This window comes from Eschrichtius robustus, chromosome 20, assembly GCF_028021215.1.
Source record: "Eschrichtius robustus isolate mEscRob2 chromosome 20, mEscRob2.pri, whole genome shotgun sequence".
In the NCBI taxonomy this organism is placed as follows: Eukaryota; Metazoa; Chordata; class Mammalia; order Artiodactyla; family Eschrichtiidae; genus Eschrichtius; species Eschrichtius robustus.
Genome location: NC_090843.1, coordinates 13,246,277 through 13,270,744, shown reverse-complemented (window position 1 = coordinate 13,270,744; position 24,468 = coordinate 13,246,277). Strand labels below are relative to the sequence as shown.

Below are 24,468 nucleotides of genomic sequence, written 5' to 3'. Positions count from 1 at the left end.
CACATTTCTAGTGTCTACCGTTTCAGGGTGCACGGGGTGGATGGGTGAGGGGGGGGTCTGTGGCTGGTCCCTCCTACCCCACCGCCCCCGCAGAAGGGGCTCCACCCAGGCTCGTGGGGAGAGAAAGGGCGGCCCCTCCCGACGTGTGCGTGTGTGACTAGCGTCAGCGTTCTCCCCACATGTGCCACTCCCCGTCCTGGGGGCCGCGGTCTCGAGTGGAAAGCTCAGCCCCAGTCCCTGAGCAGGTCCAGTGTCCCCAAAGCACAGAGATAAGTGAGCTATGGGTTTAATATTCATTATAATTATGACAAAACTGTAACGATCCTCTATGAGTTGAAATGTTCTTGGACAATCCTCTGAAGAGAGAAGAAACTAGAAAATAAAAAATAACATTTGCCTCAAAGTAGATTCAGCCCCCAAGACTGGGCTTCTCACACAAACTGCCGTGAACATCCCTTCATGCTCGGTCGCTGGCTTCCGAGAGAACAGCGACGTTGGGGAGGAAAACCTGCAGGGCTCACCTAGCGATTGCCTTCAAAGCATCCCGCCTGGACTCGGCAAAGCTCACGTCCTTAGGAGAAATGTGGGTAACAGCCCTCAAGCCTGCTAGAACCTGAAAAGCAATGACAAGTCATCAACAGAACTGTCAGCCTCAAGATGAATGTACTTTCCATGCAAGTGAAGACCTGGCCTGGTGCCCTGCTGCTCCCAGAATGCAGCACAGCGTAGCTGGTGGCCACCCGGGTGGGCCATGCGCCCCAAGGAACACACGTTGCGGGGACAGGGGGTTGCCCCCAACCCTTCCCACTGCTGGGCTCCCACCCCCACCCCACCCCCTGGCGCCCAGGCGGCCTCTGTAGATCTGCCTCCTCCTCCGGGTCAAGACTCCACTCGCGGCCAGCATCCCCTTCTGCCCCCGGCTTGGAGCTGAAGCACAGGGCACACAAAGCACCTGGCTTCTCACATCTCCACCAGTTACTTCTCCAAGGAACAGTTCAGTTCTAAAAGCCAGGTGTTTCAAATACATAAGCCCCAGAGCAGGCTTTGGATGGTCTGTCCCCACTCTCGGTACGTAAGTTGGTCTAGTGCGTCAGATCCCAAGGTGTCCTGGGCAGGGGCAGGTTATACAGGTGTGCGCCAGGGCATGTGTGCGCCAGGCACTTGGCAGCAGCGACATCTGGGAGGTGGGCTGGCAGGACCATGACTGATGTCTGAGTTAAGGGAGAGGGGCGCGTAAGCATAAGAGTTTGGTGGGCTGAGGCCAGCTGGGTCTCCAGGGTCTGACTCTGGCACCCACTCTCCCGGGAGCTCAGGACCCAAGTCGGGGTGTCAGGAGAGCTGATAGATCACCCCTGAAAGGAGACAGGCCAAGGACGGTGGAGCTCAAGGGAGAACCCCCCTGCCCCCGGCCATGCCAGAAACACAGGGCCCAGTGCTGGGGAGAAAGGGCAGCTCCCCAGGGAGGAGTCCTGGGGTGGGAGACCCAGCGCCCTTCACCACGTCCACAGGGGAGGCCAGCATTTCCAGACAAGGCTGGAGACATTCGTTCTTAACGCAGAAAACACTGGGTGATGCACCACAGACAAGTAAAGGCCAGGTGTGTTTCCACGGAGGCCGCAGCTCCCTACCCAGCCTGGGAGTCAGCAATCCCGAGTCGCCTTCAGGAGAGAACATTAACCGGCCTCTCAAAGACCACTTGCTGCCCCCGGTGCTCCCATACCCTTTCTTGTGCACACACGTGCTGGCTTTCAGGAATTCCTTCCGCCCACAAACCCCACTTGCGTCTCACACGACACCCCGCCATGCTCAGGCCAGCCTCACCTGCCGGAGCCGGCCCTTCAGGACAAAGGCCGGCAGGGCGCCCAAGGCCAGGGCGAAGCCACAGCGAGCCATCTCCTCGGGGCTCTGAAGTTCGGCGAGATACTGCTTTACCAGCTCCTCTGAAAAGATGGAACCAGAAGGTGACCACTGTTGTCCATTATCCACAAGACACACTCTTCACATACGTTCCAGAACACAAGCAAACAGTGCTGAAGGAAGAAGGGAGGGGCTACTTAGGCTCCTAAAGTAGATGTATTTTCAAAGTGGTGTAAATCAAAACAGATTGAAGAAAAGAGTACTTATTGGGTGGTTTTAAGGTTTTTCGTAAGCATTTTAATACATGATTTCACTCCTGGGAAAATAAAGCCAAGACAGTTTTAACAGTAGTCAACACGGTCAAATTTTCATTTTTTATTCACTGAGAACACAAATGCCTTCCTCAGAAATGAGGATACTTCCTCAAAGACGGAGAGCAAACGTGGTCCCAAGCTGGACCCCCAGGGCTGAGCGCTCGGACACAGCAGGGGTGCAGGGACTGCTCCTCACAAGACACCCATGGCTGGTTGGGCAGAAACAGGCAGAGCAGTCAGCCAGGCTGAGTGAGAGCACAGGGCTGGGAAAACAGACCTTCCCACACGGGAAAAAGCCCGTCATGGGAACTGCAAGAGTACCTGGAACTGAGGCTGTGAGAGGGAGAAATGGGAAAGAGGGCCCTGAAAGTCCAGGGCGTGATTCAAGAATTCTAGGAAGTGAAGTGGAAAAACCAGATCTGTTCTGAAAACGCAGCTCAGAAAGTCAAGAAAGGCCAGACACCCTTACTCTGTTACCTACCACAACCGAAGAGATTCTTGTTATCACTGCCTACATTTCAACGAAGCATGACTTCTGTGACGTGAATGTGAAAACCTTACATCCTCATATATTAGGATAGGAAAAAAAAGCTGGAACTCCACTTGTACGTACACTAAGGTGTTATCTTTGGTGGAACTTAAAACAACACACTTCAGCAACAGCATGAAAATCCTTCTCTACAACTCACTTGAGTTTTAACATAACATGTTAATTTCAGAATGTCGTTTGTTTTTATAGTCAGAGTGACATGACATGTTACCCTTTTCTTAGGCAAAAAGTAAAATATGACTTGATCATCCCAATTTAATATAAAGTAACATTACAGTAGTCCCTCAATATCCAACAGGGACTGGTTCCAGAGCCCCCAGAGGAAACCAAAATCCACAGATGCTCAAGTCTCTTTTATAAAATGGCACAGTGTTTGCATATAACCCACGCACACTTCCCATACGCTTTAAATCATCTTTGGTGATGTGTGATACTTAACACAATGCCAGTGCCGTGTCAATCGCTGTAAATATAATGTCAATGTTATGCAAATAGGTGCCTACACAGAAAATTCAAATTTTACTTTTTGGAACTTTCTGGATGTGGAACCCGCAGATACAGAAGACCAACTGTGCTTTCTGTCTCTTTATGTAAAATTGCCTACGGTAAAGGAACATAGTGTAACATCATTAATTTGGAAAGTCTGTCAGAAGATCAAATTACAGAATATTTTCTTATTTTTGAAAAAATTCACAGAAAGTAGATTTAGACTATTGCACTCATGATTCTTCTACACTTAGGATAATTTTTAAAGTGTTTTACTTTTGAAGTAACTGTAGTGCATGTTCTATATAATGGTATAAAGGAAAGCTACGGGGCCACATAACATGTGAATATGAAGCTTCTTCATACAAAACTAACACTCTTGAACTAGACCCTACAAACAGGACCATGTGATGTGTGAGATAAACTCCAGCTTAGAGGTGGTTCTGGAAAACCCGACTGATGCAATGACGTGTAGTGAGGCAGCTACACCGACACTGCTCCCGTGAAGAGGAAAAGAGCAAAAGCGTTAACACGTGAAGGACACTTGCCAGAAAAGCGCTGCCATGGGTCATACAAAAATTCTAAAACACACTACAGTGAAATAGAAAAGTCAATGAAGTAATCACTAAATGAACAGACTCCAAGGAGAAAGCATGAAATCAGGAGGATGTGGCAGGACAGCAGAAGCAGACAACTCTGAGCTGACAGAGCCTGGGAAACGAGTGTGGAAAACAGTCACCCGATGATGAAGGACGGGCACCAAGGGACAGGATGGAAGAGCGGCCTCCACAGAGACAGGGGGCGCCACCACGGTAACGGGAGCCTCCAAAGCACAAAATGGGGGAAAGCTGACTTAAAAACAGAATTTAAGCAAACGCTGCTGAAGTAAGTTAAGAGTTGATTCTACACGTAAAGTGGTAAAACCCAGGCAAGTGGACCCCGCGTGACCTGTAGAGCCCCTCTGGGCGCCAGATGAGGCTGGGACCGGCTGAGGAGGAGGCGGTGTCTCCATGGCCTGGAGCCCGCTCTCCCCCGCCCCCCCCCCCCACCCCGGCCCCATCCACACCGCAGCGGGAGGGGCAGTGGGAGGGGCACCCAGGGCACCGCCCACCACCCCAGCCGCGGAGGATGCGCCCGAGTGCAGGCGCCCACTCACCCTGCGCGGTGGAGTCCGCCTCCCCAGAGAGGTACTCGCTGCAGAGGGCGGCCAGGGCCGACACAGCCGCCTCCTGAAACGAAGCAGATGAGAGTGAGCGGCAGGCTCCCGGCCCAGGAGCAGCCGGGCAGCCCTGCGATCAGGCCAGTGACTCGGTTTGAAAGACCCAGAGGCTGAATGACGTCATCCTTTCCGGTGCATCTGCTGGTCATCGGTCACATACAGTCATAACTTTAATATTCTCTGCAACTAATACACTGAAGAGAAAACGATTATTTCCTCCATACAATGCAAATTCCATGTCTTCCAATGTGAACAGGTAACAATAAAACGTGGCATTTTATTCTTTCCCAGCAGAAGTAATGAAGGAAAAGTGTGGTAAACACCCAGAAGCAACGTGGCAAGGCCCCCAGGCGAGCCATGTACAGACCTCGTTTGGAGAGGAGTTGGGATCCATGGGTGCTGGGAACAGGAGGGGCTGGACGAGGAGGAAGGGCCAATCTGAGGGTGAGGCAGTGAGAGGGACAACGCGCAGGTGCGGGGCTCACACCGCACGCAGGACCCTCGGCCCCTCCTGTCGCCTCCACGGTCACTCACCTAAGCCTTTCTCGATCGTACAGACAGTCAGGGGCAAATGCGGGGCTCATGTGCTCTTCCTGCTGCTCCCCCAAACCAGGGAGCCCTGGCAGAGGTGCTGGGGGAGGGATGTCCTCGTACAAATCAGAGGAGCAGACCAAACCATGGTCACGACTGGTATGAATCAACTATGAATATGTTTTTAAAAGGAAATTCTAAGGCACTGATTGTGAAGAACTCAAATTCAACTAGTAAAACTGTACCTGGATTCTACAGAATGATAAAGTTACTTTAAAAAAGGGAGGGGGACTGAAGATTTGTTCTATTAACCCAGCAGAAATGCTGAGACACACAGGAGGCTGGAGAACTGTAAAGGAGACCAATATGTACTTTCACTCCTTCATCCTCAATATCAAAGCCTGGTCATTAACAACACCCAAGACTGTTATCTCTGCAAGGGGTTAGGGGTTGCAATGCTGCTAGTCCAAAGTTCACCTGTCCTGGGGCAGGACAGTAGTGGCCACTGGGACGGACACACACACACACACACACACACACACACACACACTCTTGCTCGCTCGAAATGACTAACGCTGACGTGCTGACATGATTCTGGATGCAGTTTGCTCATCGGTACATGAGCATCACGAACAGAGCTTCCAATCCTAAAATTCTACTGCTCAATAGGACAGAGAGTGTATAGGGGAAATGTTTATAAGGTAAATATAATTAATAAAGCCAGAAACAGTAATAAAAAATTTAAATATTCTGGTAAATAATGGCTGCATTAGTGTTCTTGATCATAAATTACAAAGACAGTATCATCCAGAATTCCAAATGTAATTATGACATTTATCAATCATGTTGGTCTATAAAAGGGACTCATAATGCACGCAGCCCTTTGAAATAAACACTAAAATAAGTAATTATTTCTACACAGTGCAACAGCCAGAAAGCCCTCGCTCCCCACACCTTTATCTGTTGTCGAGAGTGACTTGAAATGAGGTGAAGGTTTCTCAAGGTGTCGTTTATCAGCCACTGCCAACCATCTGTCAAAGAGACAAATTCATTCAGTCAGTAAAGAACATTTGTATGAAATTAAAAACAACACACAGATCTTCTTCTCTCAAGTCAAAGTAGATGGTGATCTCTGAGAGGAACCTGGAGGAAACCTAAGGTACACGTTCTCCAGATTGAACAAAATTCTAAAGGCCCTCACCCTCTCCACCTAAAGGTGGAAAGTCTTCTTTCCACTGTTGAAATGTGAAAACTGTCACGTGGGGAAGTTTTTGTTCTTTTATTACACCTTCAAGCTTCAGGTGGTCTTTTCCTGTACCTCTCCCCCGAACAATCCCCCCAGACCCCCACCAATAAAAACCCATTCAATTCAATTAGATCCAATACTTGGAAACAAACACTAAATCTATTCAATTTTTTTTCAAGTTACAGAACTTCTGAGGCTGCAGACCAAAGAGCCAGGACAGCCCAGTGGTGGAGGTGACCCCGAGGCTTTTCTTACTGCTTCTCTGTGGCCAGGTGCCACGCAATGTGGAGAGGCTCCCAGACCCGCACAGGGCCTGGCCGCCACCCCCAGGGAGAGCCGTGGCAACTGCTGGCCCTCCCCTCATCCTGCGAGAGAGTGCCCCTCAGGCTTGCACCATCCATCTGGGGGAGGAACAGCCGAGAATGCCGGGTGCTGGGCACGGCCGTGACAGGCAGAGCCCCAGTCAGCAGCTCTGAGGAGGGAGCTTGACCCCTTGGAAGAGAAGGGAGAGTCTCTGTTTTCGTGGGGAGAGTCTGGTGGACGCTCACTGTTTACAGTGGGTTCTTACAGCAACTTCAAAACAAGGATTCTAACAGGATGGAACTTTCCCGTCCACGCTAACAGGTTGGTCTTCACTTTTTAAGCTGAAGTAGTTCTGGAAGAAAAGGCCACAATGTGAATCACTGGAGAAGAGAGGCACTTACCGATCACGGCGTCACCTCTGAAGGGCATTTTGGAAAGGGACAAGTTTTCTATTAAAATGCACACTAGGAAGAAAAAGGATGAACACAATGTCATTTCCCTATAAGTGCCCATCACAGCACCTACCTTGCTACACCTGAGCCCAGAGCTGCAACACCAACTCCCCTCCCCCCACCCCCTCCCCATGCCTTGGTGCTGGTGTCGGGAAGCAAGCCCCCAGAATGGCCTCAGCACCAGACCTGGCCCAGGCTCAGGGGCAGCGCCAGGACCCACGAGGAGCAGCATCAAGCGGGTGCCCTCGGGGAGCCCCACCCAGTCAAGGGAGTGCCACGTGGAGGCTGCAGGTTTGACCCCCATACGAATCCCCAAGGATGACTCAATGCAGAGGACTTGGCTGCTGGGCCATCGACACCCACAGGTTACCAGGAGCTGTGGCTGAACAGCAGGCACCTGCCCAGTGAGGACCACAGAGAAGCAGGTTCTCCTGGGGCACGGGGGCTCCAAAGACAAAGGAGATGCCCCGGTCTCAGGTCAGCACCAGGGTCAGGACAGGGTCAGAGGAGGTAACATTTATCATCCCCATAGGGTGGTCCCCAGGTGAGCTGCGGTACTCAAAGCTCTGGTAAATTCCCCACCTCTGTGAATAATGTAGTGTCCGTGTTTATAACTGAACTACCACTTCCGTGGGTGGGAACATGGCCAGTATAGCTACTGACTGGCCACGACTGCAAGGATGCCTGAGCTTCCGTCTGGCGGCCACACCGTGATGGTCCCGCCACCAAGGGGGCTCCACCATGGGGACCACTGCAGTGACTTGACCTGCCCAACGCATCGCCCGGCACCCGCCGACACCTGCCAACAGGCCATGTGCCCCGGCCCATCGTGACCGCACAACTCCTCATGCTGCCCACTCACGACACAATAAGAGGGCGGCCTCGGCCTCCCATCAAGCCTCTTAGATAGCCTCAACCACCAGAGGGCAGACAACAGAAGCAAGAAAAACTACAATCCTGCAGCCTGTGGACCAAAAACCACAGTTACAGAAAGATAGACAAGATGAAAAGGCAGAGGGCTATGTACCAGATGAAGGAACAAGAAAAAACCCCAGAAAAACAACTAAATGAAGTGGAGATAGGCAACCTTCCAGAAAAAGAATTCAGAATAATGATAGTGAAGATGATCCAGGACCTCGGAATAAGAATGGAGGCAAAGATTGAGAAGATGAAAGAAATGATTAACAAAGACCTAGAAGAATTAAAGAACAAACAAACAGAGATGACCAATACAATAACTGAAATGAAAACTACACTAGAAGGAATCAATAGCAGAATAACTGAGGCAGAAGAACGGATAAGTGACCGGGAAGACAGAATGGTGGAATTCACTGCTGCGGAACAGACTAAAGAAAAAAGAATGAAAAGAAATGAAGACAGCCTAAGAGACCTCTGGGACAACATTAAACGCAACAACATTCGCATTATAGGGGTCCCAGAAGGAGAAGAGAGAGAGAAAGGACCAGAGAAAATATTTGAAGAGATTATAGTCGAAAACTTCCCTAACATGGGAAAGGAAATAGCCACCCAAGTCCAGGAAGCGCAGAGAGTCCCATACAGAATAAACCCAAGGAGAAACACGCCGAGACACATAGTAATCAAAGTGGCAAAAATTAAAGACAAAGAAAAATTATTGAAAGCAGCAAGGGAAAAACGACAAATAACATACAAGGGAACTCCCATAAGGTTAACAGCTGATTTCTCAGCAGAAACTCTGCAAGCCAGAAGGGAGTGGCATGATATACTTAAAGTGATGAAAGGGAAGAACCTACAACCAAGATTACTCTACCCGGCAAGGATCTCATTCAGATTCTACAGAGAAATCAAAAGCTTTACAGACAAGCAAAAGCTAAGAGAATTCAGCACCACCAAACCAGCTCTACAACAAATGCTAAAGGAACTTCTCTAAGTGGGAAACACAAGAGAAGAAAAGGACCTACAAAAACAAACCCAAAACAATTAAGAAAATGGTCATAGGAACATACATATCGATAATTACCTTAAACGTGAATGGATTAAATGCCCCAACCAAAAGACATAGACTGGCTGAATGGATACAAAAACAAGACCCATATATATGCTGTCTACAAGAGACCCACTTTAGACCTAGGGACACATACAGACTGAAAGTGAGGGGATGGAAAAAGATATTCCATGCAAATGGAAATCAAAAGAAAGCTGGAGTAGCTATACTCATATCAGATAAAATAGACTTTAAAATAAAGAATGTTACAAGAGACAAGGAAGGACACTACATAATGATCCAGGGATCAATCCAAGAAGAAGATATAACAATTATAAACATATATGCACCCAACATAGGAGCACCTCAATACATACGGCAACTGCTAACAGCTATAAAAGAGGAAATCGACAGTAACACAATAATAGTGGGGGACTTTAACACTTCACTTACACCAATGGACAGATCATCCAAAATGAAAATAAATAAGGAAACAGAAGCTTTAAATGACACAATAGACCAGATAGATTTAATTGATATATATAGGACATTCCATCCAAGAACAGCAGATTACACGTTCTTCTCAAGTGCGCACGGAACATTCTCCAGGATAGATCACATCTTGGGTCACAAATCAAGCCTCAGTAAATTTAAGAAAATTGAAATCATATCAAGCATCTTTTCTGACCACAACGCTATGAGATTAGAAATGAATTACAGGGAAAAAAACGTAAAAAACACAAACACATGGAGGCTAAACAATACGTTACTAAATAACCAAGAGATCACTGAAGAAATCAAAGAGGAAATCAAAAAATACCTAGAGACAAATGACAATGAAAACACGACGACCCAAAACCTATGGGATGCAGCAAAAGCGGCTCTAAGAGGGAAGTTTATAGCTATACAAGCCTACCTAAAGAAACAAGAAAAATCTCAAGTAAACAATCTAACCTTACACCTAAAGAAACTAGAGAAAGAAGAACAAACAAAACCCAAAGTTAGCAGAAGGAAAGAAATCATAAAGATCAGAGCAGAAATAAATGAAATAGAAACAAAGAAAACAACAGCAAAGATCAATAAAACTAAAAGTTGGTTCTTTGAGAAGATAAACAAAATTGATAAGCCATTAGCCAGACTCATCAAGAAAAAGAGGGAGAGGACTCAAATCAATAAAATCAGAAATGAAAAAGGAGAAGTTACAACAGACACCGCAGAAATACAAAGCATCCTAAGAGACTACTACAAGCAACTTTATGCCAATAAAATGGACAACCTGGAAGAAATGGACAAATTCTTAGAAAGGTATAACCTTCCAAGACTGAATCAGGAAGAAACAGAAAATATGAACAGACCAATCACAAGTAATGAAATTGAAACTGTGATTAAAAATCTTCCAACAAACAGAAGCCCAGCACCAGAGGGCTTCACAGGTGAATTCTATCAAACATTTAGAGAAGAGCTAACACCCATCCTTCTCAAACTCTTCCAAAAAATTGCAGAGGAAGGAACACTCCCAAACTCATTCTATGAGGCCACCATCACCCTGATACCAAAACCAGACAAAGACACTACAAAAAAAGAAAATTACAGGCCAATATCACTGATGAATATAGATGCAAAAATCCTCAACAAAATACTAGCAAACAGAATCCAACAACACATTAAAAGGATCATACACCACGATCAAGTGGGATTTATCCCAGGGATGCAAGGATTCTTCAATATACGCAAATCAATCAATGTGATACACCATATTAACAAATTGAAGAATAAAAACCATATGATCATCTCAATAGATGCAGAAAAAGCTTTTGACAAAATTCAACACCCATTTCTGATAAAAACTCTCCAGAAAGTGGGCATAGAGGGAACCTACCTCAACATAAGAAAGGCCATATATGACAAACCCACAGCAAACATCATTCTCAATGGTGAAAAACTGAAAGCATTTCCTCTAAGATCAGGAACGAGACAAGGATGTCCACTCTCACCACTATTATTCAACATAGTTCTGGAAGTCCTAGCCACGGCAATCAGAGAAGAAAAAGAAATAAAAGGAATACAAATTGGAAAAGAAGAAGTAAAACTGTCACTGTTTGCAGATGACATGATACTATACATAGAGAATCCTAAAACTGCCACCAGAAAACTGCTAGAGCTAATTAATGAATATGGTAAAGTTGCAGGATACAAAATTAATGCACAGAAATCTCTTGCATTCCTATACACTAATGATGAAAAATCTGAAAGAGAAATTATGGAAACACTCCCATTTACCATTGCAACAAAAAGAATAAAATACTTAGGAATAAACCTACCTAGGGAGACAAAAGACCTGTATGCAGAAAACTATAAGACACTGATGAAAGAAATTAAAGATGATACCAACAGATGGAGAGATATACCATGTTCTTGGATTGGAAGAATCAACATTGTGAAAATGAGTATACTACCCAAAGCAATCTACAGATTCAATGCAATCCCTATCAAATTACCAATGGCATTTTTTACGGAGCTAGAACAAATCATCTTAAAATTTGTATGGAGACACAAAAGACCCCGAATAGCCAAAGCAGTCTTGAGGCAAAAAAATGGAGCTGGAGGAATCAGACTCCCTGACTTCAGACTCTACTACAAAGCTACAGTAATCAAGAGGGCGGCCTCTGCACTCCCACCTTTGTCACTAAAACAGAAACAGCATAGTGGTTTCTTCCTACTGAGTAAGTAATTTGCATTTGCTGAAAAACATCTAACACTACAGAAAAATAAAATAGAAAACTACCATTGACATTGTGGGGGCCATGCATTTTGGGGATCCCCCCCATGGACCCTCACAGGCTGAGAGGGCACAGGCACACCTCCCTGTCGGCTCTGTGCCCCCACTCCTTCTTTGTCACTGAGCTCCCACCTTGACCCTGAGACTAAGCTGAGCTGGAACATGGCTCCTGCACCTCCCTCCATGCTCAGAGGGTCACAGACCACCGACACCCCACACGGCCAGGCTGGGCTGAGTGACACCGCAGCAACAAAGCCTCAAGCTCAGCGTCCATGGCAACAAAGGCTCCCCCTGTTCACGCTGTACATCTGTCACGCATCAACAGGGGTGCCCGTCACTGTCACCCAGGGACCCCAGTGACAGGTGGTGGCCGTCATCTGAAATGCTGCTAGGCTAGTAAGGAAGCCAGCTCTGCAGAGTCTGCGTGAGCATGGAAGGCTCCCGACAAAGTGACACCATCCCTCCTCCTCACAGCTCCTGACTCACACTATCTGTGACCACAAACGTGGCCCTGCCGAGCACAAGGAGGCCCGGGGGCCAGAGGCGGGATGTTGCAGCAGAATCAGGACGGACACAGACCCTCGCACACGGCTCCTGCCGCCAAACTGCTCTTCTTCTCTAACAACATAACCAACCGCTGGAGAGCCCACGCTCTTTAGTAGACAGGTAACATCCCACACTCTGGCTGTGAAACAATTTATTCAGTATTTCCTGACAGGCTAAGCTCTCCTTCCAGTTTTCGTCACTTCAAACAAGGTGGTAACACACATCCCTGTCGGCACACGGACTGCCTGTCTGCCCATCAGGTTGCCCATCACCCTTACACGTTTTTTGCTGCAGAGTCCCAGGAGTGGCCCTGCAGGGCAGAAGATTGCACATTTCTAATCATAAGAGACACCGCCCACAGCAGCCTGAAAAGACAAGACTGTAACAAGGCACACTCCAGAGCGAGAACCCCATCGGCAGCAGGGCCACCAAGCTCTGACGTAGCCAATGTGATCGAGGAGACGCTTCCTCCTCGTGGAGCTAATCAGCATCTCCCCAGCGACCAGACGAGGCTGGGTACCCGTCACCAACTCAGAGCCCACCTGGGTCTACGCTCAGGTGAAGTGTCCACTTACCTGCATGGCCCAATTCTCAGATGGACTGCTTATCTTCTATTGGCAATTTTAAAAGTCTTTGCAGCCTATAAATAACAACTTCACCTTTCAACTGCTGTACAAGTATTACCTCTAAATCTATGTTTTGTCTACTAATTTTATACATGGTCTATTCCGCCATACGAAAGCTTTTAATATTCATTTAAACAAACTATTTTCTGTTGTTCTTTACTAGCTACAGAACTACTGTTAATTCTGTTAGGTGGTTATGTGCCAAGAGCCAAAACCAAAACGAAACAAATTTAAAAAACAAAAGAAAGTGTTTACCAGTTAGAACTAACCAGTACAGTGTTACTACAACACAGTGCCTGCATCTGCTTTATAATTCTGGGGTGGGGACTGGTAGGAATATGCTGAGGGAACAGATAAAACAAGAGGAGCAAATACTGATGCTCACAGAAGCTGGGGGCCCGATACATGGGACCCATTACTCTATTTCTCTTTGCTTTGTGTAATTTGAAAACTTCCACATTAGGAAGTTTTTTTAGGGACCAACGTGATCCTCTAATGTCTCCTAAAATTTCTTTGAAGTTTTTTAAATTATATTTTTTTATACTGAAGTTTTTAGCTAATCAGTTAAGTTTCTGTTCATTAGAAGTTTAGTTTTGTATACGTGTGCAGTAGGGACACAGTTTTGTTTCCTTCCACACGGCCCCTTGTGACATCATCATCCACTCAATAAACTGCCCTCTTCACCGAGGTTGGAAACACGTCTTCTTTGTCACACGTCAAATCCCACATATGTTTTTACTTCCGATTCTCTCTTCTATTTTGCCAATCTATTCGCCTGCTCCTAAGAAATGCCATTCTGCTTTGAACAGAGCAGTTCACAGGACATCTTAAGGACTGGAGAATCCAAGCCTCATTATTATTAAAAATAATTTTCTTGGATATTCTCCCTGCATATGAACTTTAAATGTATTTTATCAAGTTAAAAAATAAGAAAAAAAACAGCACATGGGAAGATGTTCAACATCACCACCCGTTAAGAAAATGAAATTAAACCCACAATGAAATATCACCGCAAGCCTACTAGGACCGCCAAGGTTAAAAACAGTGACAACACCGAGTGCTGGTGACATGTGGAGAAACTGGAACTCTCCCACACATCGCTGGTGGGAACGTAAAATGGTGCAGACACTCTGGAAAGAGTCTGGCAGTCTCTCACAAAAGGAAACATATACTTAACCATATGACTCAGCAGTGAAACTCTTGGGCATTTATCCCCAAGAAATGAAAAGTTATGTTCACACAAAAACCTGTATGCAAATGTTCTTGGCAGCCTAATTCACAGTAGCAAATGCTGGAATCAGCCCAAATGTCCTTTCATGGGCAAAGGGTTAAAACAAACTCTGATGCAACCAGACACAAGGAGACAAGAAAGACAACCTATGAGCACATGAACTGTCTGCATGGGTCTCAGGGCCATTATGCTTATGGACGAAGTCAGCCTCCAAAAGGGGACACCATGAGACTCCATCTACACAACGTGCTCAAAATGGCCAAGTACAGGGGCAAGCAGAGATCAGTGGCTGCCCGGGAGACAGGGAGGGCACGAAGCAGGGGCAGCGGGAGGCCACGCAGGGGGCAGTCCTGCACCCCCACTGGTGCTGGCTGGACTCCTGTGAGCGCAGCTGCAGAAACCCGGACGCATGTGAAAACTGCTGAAAGCCGAGTGGGGTCTTTTGTCTGTTTAGCGGGGAGGACGCCAACGTTGACTTCACGGCTTTGACATGACACCCTAAGATGCTGTCACCGGGCGGGGGGTGGGGGGGGCGGCGCTGGTGAAAGCAGCAAAGAGCTCTATGTACCGACTTTATAACTTCCTGTGAGTCGACAATCATTTCAAAATAAAAGGTTAAAAAAACTAACACACTAGGTAATACAGACCACCCCACAGCTAAGACGTTTTTAAAACACTGGACAAAATTAAAATCAAACAGTAAGTGCTCGGAGTCACTGCTGAGCCAGCAAGGGAGGGAAGGCCTAGCGAGGAGAGCAGCTTCTCCTTGACCTGTATCGGGGGCCCCGGAGGAGGCACTAAAATCCAGGAAGACGACCACGGCGTCTAGGAGCCTCAAAGGGGTGGTGGTGGTACAAATCTGGGAGTCCAGGGCTTCTAGGGGGGTTTGAATCCAAAGAACCACACCCTAGAAGTGAGTGTAAAGTTTGGGTCAGCTCGCTGAAGCCCAGCACTGAATCCCCCACGTCTGGCCAGAAGCAAAGGTAAAGGTTCTCTGGGAGAGGAGACGTTTCTAGGCCTCAAAGTACTGCTGTAATTTTTCATACCCAACATCCAGGCCTTTACAAACAGAACCACAGAAGGACTAGATGATGGTATTTTTTAGAGACAGATTATAAACTGTGCTTATCGTGTTCAAAGAGGTGAAAGAAATGACTGAAAGCCATGACACGGATACAGAAACTATGAAAGATAAACAGAAATTATGAAAGATAGACACACAAGAATTAAGAATTCAACAGACGGGTTCAACAGCCAATAAGACACAGCTGAGGATGTGGGGGGAGTGGCCACTCAGCCTCAAACCTTCCCAGTGCCGTCCCCAAGAAGTAACGAGAGGTGGCCAGTCCCTGCTCCTCCCCTTCCACGTGTCTGCCGGCCTGGCGGCACACTCTAGGAAGCACGCGGCAGCGGCCCAGGAACACTTAGGAGTGCACATCCTTTCCGGCACTCGCTCCCTGTCCTAAGAAGGGAGTTCTCCCGAGCTCTGACGGTGTTTGTGATGGGTGGCGGGGCGACGCAGCTGCAGCAGTCACTCTGCAGCCATGAGCAGCTCACCCAGCTGGCGTGGGAGGCTACATGCAACATGACCCCAACTTCCTGAGACGTGAACCGATAAGGAAGGAACAACCACCTTGAAGGAATCCCTGAAACACTGGCTGTCCCCAGCTGCTGGGATGACGGGTGGTTTTATTTCCTCTTCATTGTGAGCGATGGTTTCTGTGCAAAGTCACTGCTTCAACACAAAAACAGACGCCCTGCACCCCACCCCAGGCCAGGCCAAGCCCCTAAACCCAGAAACGGTTTGCAGATCACGAGCTGTCGATGACACACAGGGGAGCGACTCAGAGTCTGAGTGTCAGCCGGCAGAAGCCAGCTCATGCTTCCAGAGTCCATGCTCCAGCGACACCCGTCAAACCCATGAGAACACTGAGCTGACGCGGAGGAAACGAACCTCCCAGCAGAGAAGTCCCCGAGGGCAGGCAGGAGGCGAGAGACGCGGGCCTCAGGCGGATCCCTCCGGGTCGGGTGGGTGTAGTGGCCAGAACACCAGGAGGTCAGCTGGCCCGGTCACCAGGCTCGGGCCTTCCCGTCCACTCGCGCCCCAGACCTCAGCAAGGCGTGCATGTGGTCGGGGGCTCACACGGGGGTTCCTGCACAGAGTCACCAGCAGTCCATCCGTAAACAAGGTGAGGCCCCTCAGATCCTTGAGACCAGCCAGTTCCACTAGGAATCATCTCGGGAACTGAAATCAGGTTTTCCTAGTGCTGTTTTGTGGACTGTCTACAACATGTCTGTGCTTCCCTCCTCACATTCATAAAGAGAATCACCAAAAGCAAACTACATCCCTTGAAGACGCCTTAGGGAAGCCTCTGCCTTACTCGACAGTAATGAACCGGGACACGAGGCCTTGCAGGCCTCATCCAGAATCGAGCATCTGGACGGCTTTTAGAAGGGACCTCTGTTCAGCTCCCCTCCCACTGCCTCCCGTCCCAGTTCCTCCCTCCGCACCCGAGGTGGCCTTGGCTCTGACATCTGTGGGTCCAGGAGGGCAGCCCCAGGTATCTCTGCTCACAACCTGGGCAGTGCACAGTGAGTCCTCAAGCTCCTTGACTCAGTCAACCCTGCTCTCCTGAGATGTCTGGCTTCCCGTGAAGTTGTTCCGGCTTCGTTTCCCCTTCTCGCTGAGGGGCCCCGTCGTCTGCGCCGCTGGGGTCACCCTGCATCCCTGGCTTGCCCCTCGAAGGTGTGTGCGCCTCCACACAGACCCACACACGTGGCCCCGGTCGGGCCTCTTGTGCTCTGGACCCAGCAGCACCACTCCTGTCTGCCGTCAGGTGGCAAATGCCAGTCGGTCCCCAGTGGCAGAGACAAGGAGCCTGTGCACGGTGGACTGGCCTGTTAATGACACTGCTTCTCACGCTGCTCCTAGGAGCCCAGGACTTCTTCCCACATTCAGGTGGGAAAGCGTCTCCTAGGTGGTCTGACTCAGACATGTGGAGCAGTCCTGGGCAGACAGTGTGCTGCCAGGCCACGGTACAGTCAGGAGCTCTGTGACAGCTGTGGCTGGGGGAGACCCTGCCCACACGCCCTCACTGCACCCTTGGCGCCCGTGCTCGGTCCTACCCAGGCCTCACCCCACACACGCCCTGCCCCCTGCCAAAGGAACTACCTGGCCACCCAGAGGCCCAGCACTCTCCAGCTTGGTGGCCACTCTGAACCCCAACACCCTCCCACCGGCCAGGGCCATCCCTTCCCCCGGGACTCCACTCGCCACACCGCTCCTCCTTGGACGGAGGTGTGACGTGCCAGACCTGCATGAAGTCACCGTGGCCACTGGGCCCTGAATATGCACAGGCTGGGCACGAAGATCAGAGCAGGAGCTCCGGGTGGTGGGGGGCCGTGGGGAGGGCCTTGCAGCTGGGTTGCAGCAGAGCCTGGCCAGGCATCACCTTCCTGGCCTGCAGACCAGCTGAGGTCTGAGTACAGGGGGTGTCCGGAAGCTCAGCAAGGCTGTCTCTGCAGCCCCTCCAAGGATCTGCACACTACCTCTCCTCCTAACAAAACTGAGAATCCCAGTCAAGCAAGGACTGAGGCAGAAGAAGAAAGCCAGCAGTTCTTTGTGAGGAAGAGGATTTGGGACAGCTGAGAGCAGTAAGGGACCCTGTAACCCCCTTCCCAGGGACAAGTGGCTACTAGCAGACATGAACTCTTGGAGGGGCAGGGGGGACAGGCAGGGGCGCACGGCAAGAAGATCCAAAAGGAACAGTGGGAACTGGCAGGGTGGAATGCTCCAGAAGGGGACAAGAGTCCCAGGACGGAAACAAACAACCACATGCACCAAAGGGTCCAGAAGATAAGGCCAGGGGACCACACCGATCACCCAAGAGCTCAGGCTGGTCCCAACACGTGACTTCAGCCTGGCGGGAGGGGGACAGCGAGGCGCAGGGAGGGCTGCAGATACTGCCCCGCCCGCCCTCTGGGGTGCCGAGCAGCCCGCATCCCTGGCCAAGCAGACGTATTCTGCGGTCGCCCCCTGCAACCCCAGAATGCTGAAGGCACGTCTGTCACATCGACACCAACTGACCCCGCCCGCCCTCCCCCTCCCTGGGTGAGGGGCTCTCCCGGACCCCAGCCCAGCATGGGGCCAGGACTGACCCGGCGCCTGATTCAGCACAGAGTCCTGGGTTTTCTAGTAGGTTTAGCTGAAAAGGCTTCAAGAAATCTAGATATTTACATGTTGGCATCTCTTGAGTTCCCTGCAAACATTTAAATATAATCTTAAAAACTGTTCTTTGCTCTACAGTTACATTTAAATATTGTATTGAAGAGGGAAAGATGGCAACATTCGACATCCCTAACTTTATCATCCCCTTCTCACCCATCCCACCCCAGCCGCCAGCAGCCCCGTGGCTACTAAAATATATCAAAACCCACAGAAGCTGAAAATTAGAGCCTCGAGTGAACACACACAGGAGAAGCAGTGGGCTGGGCAGGCAGCCCCGGAGTTACCGTGTGCAGGCCAGGTACACCGCCATGCTAATTCTGACCAGAAAACCACCCCGCCACTTGTCACTGCAAAAGGGACCCATCAGGGAACTTCACAGTGTTGAAAGCAATGAAGTAAATGCCCTTAGGACTTTTTGTCTTCCCTCAATGGTGGGAAAAAAGGACCACAACCCAAAATCTGCAGCCTCCGTGGCTCAGACCTACCTGCTTGTCTCATGAGTTCTCCTCCCAGACCCCTGAAAATTAATGAAAACATTCAAGGTTAAACCTCTTGTTACACAAAACAACATAAAATACCCTCACCAAGAAACAAATGTAACTTCAGGCTCCAAAAAGTATTATGATGTTAAATAGTTGCATTTGTTGTTGGAAGGATGAACTACTTTTTATGAAAATATGTGCTGTGACCACCTTCTAGATGATTTTCAGTTTTTACTGGAGACTCTAATCACTGGTACTAATCACATCACACAATCACACATAACAAATCCCAAATACTGTTCAACTCTTACTTTGTAAAAACTAAAGGAACTTAAGGCACTAGAAAGATACCATCATCCAGCACGACTGGGGAGAGGAAACGCTGGCCGTCTGGACCCTGACTGACCTCGGACGCTGACAACGGGAAAGTGGTGGACGTGAATCCAAGAAACACTCCAGAGAGACGGTAGGAAATTTATGAGACTGCCTCCTGGCCCAGGTAGAGGAACAGGATTCGAGTTTGCCCCCCTGCCTTAAATAAACAGAAAACTGGATGAAATAAACAAAGGTTCAGATGCCGAAAAACAGAGGTCTTGAGAGGAGGGAGGGAGCAGCCAAGTCCCAGAGCCCAAGGCACAGTAGTGAAGCCCAGCAGAGCTGCCTGTCCTGCGGAGTCAAGAGGTTGAGATGGAAGGTGGGGAGGCCGAGGCGGCCGAAATCTGAGGGGCTGGGGAGCAGCACGGACGGCGCTGACCTTGAGCTGCACATGCGAGAAAAGAAACTACCTGAGCCTGAGAGGAGAGAAATGCTCCTGAAGAGAAGGCAGGGCACTTGCAGGAACCCATACGGGCGGGAAGAAGCCCCCATCAGCCAGAGCACAGGCCTGGTCATGCACGAGGCATCAGCAGAATCCTCAGAAGGGCCACCTCGGCAGCCGGTCATATTGTTCTGGCCCCATCAGGCCTTCAGAACAGGGCTTGAAAGGATTCAACCGATCCCACCAACCAAACACCACCAGAAAGCAGCAGCCGGTGCCCAGCGACAAAAATACCACAAAGCCTGGCACCCAACAGAATTACCAGGAAAACACGGCCCACAGCTCCAAGAAAACCAATCCACACAACCAGACCCAGAAGCACCCAAGACGATGGAATGAACTTGCGGGGTCAGAATAGCTCTTAGTTTCTGCACATGTCCAAGGAGGGGAGGAGAGAGACTGAGGCATAAGGAAGACACGAATGGAACCTCAAGAAACAAAAAACACAGATCTGAAAATAAAAACTGCACTGAATGCAATCAATGAAGACAGGAACAGAAAGCAAAATAATAGAAATAAAGAGGTTTAAAAAGATATTGCTCAAAGACTAAGTGAATCATGTGAAAATGACAGAGGAGTTCATTTAAACAGGCTCCTGTGGGTCAAATAGCAACAGCTTGAGCAACAGAAAGAATAACAATGATGTTACTGGATTACAACATACTGGGGGGCGGGGAGGACCCATGAGTCTATAGTGATACATTACAAAGAGAGAGACCAGGGTGGGAGTGGGAGGAACATTGCTCTCGCCAGACAAATTGGAAAACGAATGAGGGAATCAGCCAGGCACCCTCTGGCAGGCCGCAGAGCGACGACTGATTCAGGCCAGGCAGGCAGGCACTGGACACCGGGGATCCACACATCTCGAAGCCACCCCCTCAGGTCAGTCGCTAGCTGCAAGGGGACACACCTCGCTCACGGGCACGTCTGACCTTCTGGAGGTCATCCCTGAACCCAGGGATCAACTCAGCGTCTCTACTAGGGGACAAGTGCACTGGCACAGCCCCTTCACAGGCAACACCAGTGTCCACACCAGCCATACCAGCCACGCCAGCCATGCCATGGGTAAGCCAGGTCCAACCATCAGGGAACAACCCAGCAAACCCACAATGTGGAATGGTACACAACACAACAGGCCTGAACTCTTAAAAAGAGACTGTATCATGAAAAACAAAAACGGAGGGGACTGAATAACACCAAACACAGTACATGAATTTGAGCAGGTCCCAGCTCAAAGGGGAAAGACTACGGAGAGCATTTGAAGATGACCTGAAGGAACCTGCGCTCACAGGTCACTGAGGTCACACCGACTCTCCTGGGTGTGGTGGGGACGCTGGTTGTACATGGTTACACAGGACAAAGTCTCTGCTCTTCCCTGATGCTTTCTCAGGTTTTAAAGAGGAAGCAACATGCCCGCAACTTACTTTCCATAAGGAGAAACGATACACATATAAAGAGAGAGAGACACACACACTAGCTGAGATAAAACAAACAGTCAAAATGTTATTAATAATGGGGGAAAGGTGAACAGGTATTCACTGCACTAATTTTATTTAGACCCATAATCCCTCAAGATAAACTGTTGGGGGTTAGAGAAAATCAGTCCTTGCTATGCCCTCTCCCAGGAAGACTTCTGAGCACAGTCTGCCAAAGAGAACACAGTTCCCAAGGTCATTCAGATCGCTGAGAAAGCAACGGGAGGCCCCAACGAGACCAAGGGGACCGGGCACCCCTGGGGCCACACGGCCACGGCTCCCAGGACACCGGGCGGCCTCCCGAGGGCTGACTGCTTCAGTCACAGAGGGGCAGGAGCACACCCTCCAGGGGACCAGAGCATGGGGCTGGTGCAAATCCCACATGCATCTCACATATCCCTCCAAGATCAAGATCCATCTCCCTCGACTACGTGAGCTGCCATTTCCATTTACCCACAGTTCACATTTCTTTAAGATTAAGACTTTCACGCTTCTGTTCTGCAAATGAAGGCCTGTCACCACTCCTGCAGGAGGGCCTGACACTGCCAGGTGACATGCAGGGACTGGGAGGTGGCCATCACAAGCAATGAGGCTGCCATGAACTCAAGTGTCACAGGATATTCACCGAGGGCTCCCCAGAGCACTCCAGGCCTGCTGACGGGAAGCACTTGATGGGTTTGAGAGTTCAGGCATTCCCAGTGAGATAGGAGCACCAGGCGGCCTGGCCAGGAGTCCTCATCCCCCTGCCCCTCCCCAACAGGGAATTTTCCTTCCAACCTGCTGGACACGGCGAGTGCTCAGAGCTCCCAGTGCACGCAGAGGTCCTCCCAGCATAATCCCGCACAGCCAGCCAGCACTGACCACCCCAGGGTGTCACGGGGCAGCCCCGTCAGCTTGTCAGAACCTACGGGATGCTCCGATCCTTTTGCCGGTGCGGGGGGATATGCAGGGCACATGGGACACATGGCTCTAGCACTAGGCAGACCTAAGGGGTCCCTTCAAGGACAGAGGATTTATTTCCACAGCCAAGGCCGCTTCCTGGAGGTGAGGGCCAAGGAAGGATGGGTCTGGCGCTTTGTCCCAGATGTGGGAGGTCACCTCCCAGTCCCTAGAAGGTTCTGCCTGACAGGATCCTCTGTTTACCTGGGCCGGGGGTCCTGTTGAAAGGTCTACACTGGTGCCATCTATGGTGGGGCCTCAGGTCACAGGGAATCAGCTCAACCCAATGGAAACCCTGTACGCCAAGGCCCGGAGGCGGGGGGAGGTGGGGGTGGTGGAAACCCTCCCTGGGTGGCAATAGCTGTGCATGTGTCACGAGTGGCCACAGGGAGGATTCAGCGTGACTCCACAGGGAAGGGACCCAGGAAGCTGGTGCCTGGTCTATCCTGGACTCTGTCCTGTGGGCCTTTTATGTTGCTGATTTTAATCTGTATCCTTTTGCTGCAATAAGCCATAACCACAAGCATAATGGCTCTGCTGAGTTCTGAGTCCTTCTACCAGCAAGTCACTGAGCCTGAAGGTGGTCTTGGTGACCCCCAAACTCTCAATAAGAAAATAGTCCAAGGAAATAATGGGGCTAAGCTGGATCTACAAGGTCAGAAGGACTGGACACCTCACATTCAAGCCCCAGCAAGAGCCTTCTGGCCTGGTCCTGCAGGGCCATGTGACCCCCCCTTCTGTGGTCACTGCCAGGGCCTCTGGCCAAGACCTGTGTGGGAGTCACACTTCACGAACAAACACTGTTGAGGCACCCAGGCCCGTCCCACCCAGAGGGCCTCTGTTGCACCAGAGGCCACGTGCATTATCTTCCTACACTGGCCTCACTGGCCTCCAAATCAGCAGAGGGTGACGCCAGCTAACTGTGAGGTCACCTAAGCGACCTCTGAGAGAAGCCCCCGTGTGGCCCCAGCCACCCTGGACGGGGAGGTCACAGCAGGCCCTGGGCTGCCAGGAAAGCTGGAGGCAGGGAGAGCGGCCAAAATGAGAACAGCTCAAACAAGAACAGGCTGACGTCCACTGCCCTGCACTGTTTTACATTAAAACACAAGAAAAACGAGATGCAAGCCACAGACTGGGAGAAAATTCTGGCAAATCACCTGTCTACAAAGAGCTCATGTCCAGAACATGACGAGAGTGCTGACAGCTTGGTAAGAAGACGACAGAGCATGAGATTTTTTTTTTATGAGCAAAAGATGTGAACAGTCACTTCACAGAAGAGGGAGGACAGCCAGTCCACACAGGAGGTGTCAAGGTCACCAGGCGCCAGGTATGCAAACTAAAGTGGTGGTGAGCTACCCCACACCCAAGGATCAGCCCCAGCTTAAGGCTGCCCAGGCCCAGCGCTGATGAGGACACCTTAGACACACTGCACCGCATGACCCAGCAACACATCCACACCAAGACTCGTACGCCAATGCTCACAAAACCTTTATCCCGAAGAAGCCAAAGCTGGAACAACCAGATGCCCATCACCTGGCGAGCAGATAACCACACCAAGCACACACACCACCGACCACCACACAGCACTACAAAAGAACACACCACTGTACACCAACCACACGGTGAATCTCAGAAACAGCACGCTCGGTGACAAAGACCAGACCCCAAGGCTCCACAGAATGGTTCTATCCGCATGACATTCAGAGGGCAGACCCTAGCCACCAGGGCGGAGGGGACCCACTGCAAAGGGCAGAAGGCAGATCCAGGCAGTGCCGCTGCTGCAGGTGGACGGTCCACAGCCACCAGCCCCGTCAGACTCCACAGTCAAACGAGCAAGCTTCTCACCACATCATCAGTGAAGCTCAGAATCCAACCAGGCCTTTCACGGCTCTTCACCCCCTCAAACAGGATAAGCACAGACAACTTGGCCAGGACCACTCGGGAGACACCCATGACTAGGGGCCCAATATTTTCTTCACAAAACATAAAACTTCAGGTGTGTAAAGCTTACCTGTATAACTGACGATCGTAAAGCTAAAAATAAAGAATTGAAAGTTACTTAGTTATTTAAATTACTAGGATTTAAAAAATAACACAGCAGGTATATAACAAGCATCAAAAGGATAACAAAAAGAAACACACAGGTGGGCGTTTCCCAGGAGGGGCTGACGGAGCCCACTCCACTCTCCAAGAGCACCTCACTAACAAGCCCCTCCCTCACTAAGACCCACCGTGCATTACCACATTTAATCCTCACAACAGCCCAGATCCCTCCTTCCCTCACCTGGAAGAGAAACCAAGGGTCAGAGAGGGGAGGAAGAGGGTTGCCAGCCAGTGAGGGGGACCTGGATACCCGGACCTGCCCCCCTGACAGCCCCTCAGGCAGTAAACTAATCCTAATGGTCCTTCTCCTTGCAAGGAACT

At 49.8% G+C, this 24,468-nt stretch overlaps 1 protein-coding gene across 2 annotated transcripts in view; it reads right to left on the bottom strand.

Moving 5' to 3' along the window:
- The window catches only part of TBCD (tubulin folding cofactor D), a 183,604-nt gene that overhangs the window by 21,227 nt on the left and 137,909 nt on the right, over positions 1-24,468 (bottom strand). For both annotated transcript variants that reach the window (XM_068531369.1, XM_068531370.1), the window contains exons 22-28: positions 24,056-24,078; positions 18,817-18,848; positions 6,908-6,970; positions 5,912-5,988; positions 4,364-4,436; positions 1,822-1,940; positions 522-613 (exon numbers count right to left, since the gene is read on the bottom strand). In XM_068531369.1, the coding sequence (XP_068387470.1) occupies positions 522-613; positions 1,822-1,940; positions 4,364-4,436; positions 5,912-5,988; positions 6,908-6,970; positions 18,817-18,848; positions 24,056-24,078 (479 nt within the window). The remainder of the gene's footprint in view (positions 1-521; positions 614-1,821; positions 1,941-4,363; positions 4,437-5,911; positions 5,989-6,907; positions 6,971-18,816; positions 18,849-24,055; positions 24,079-24,468) is intronic.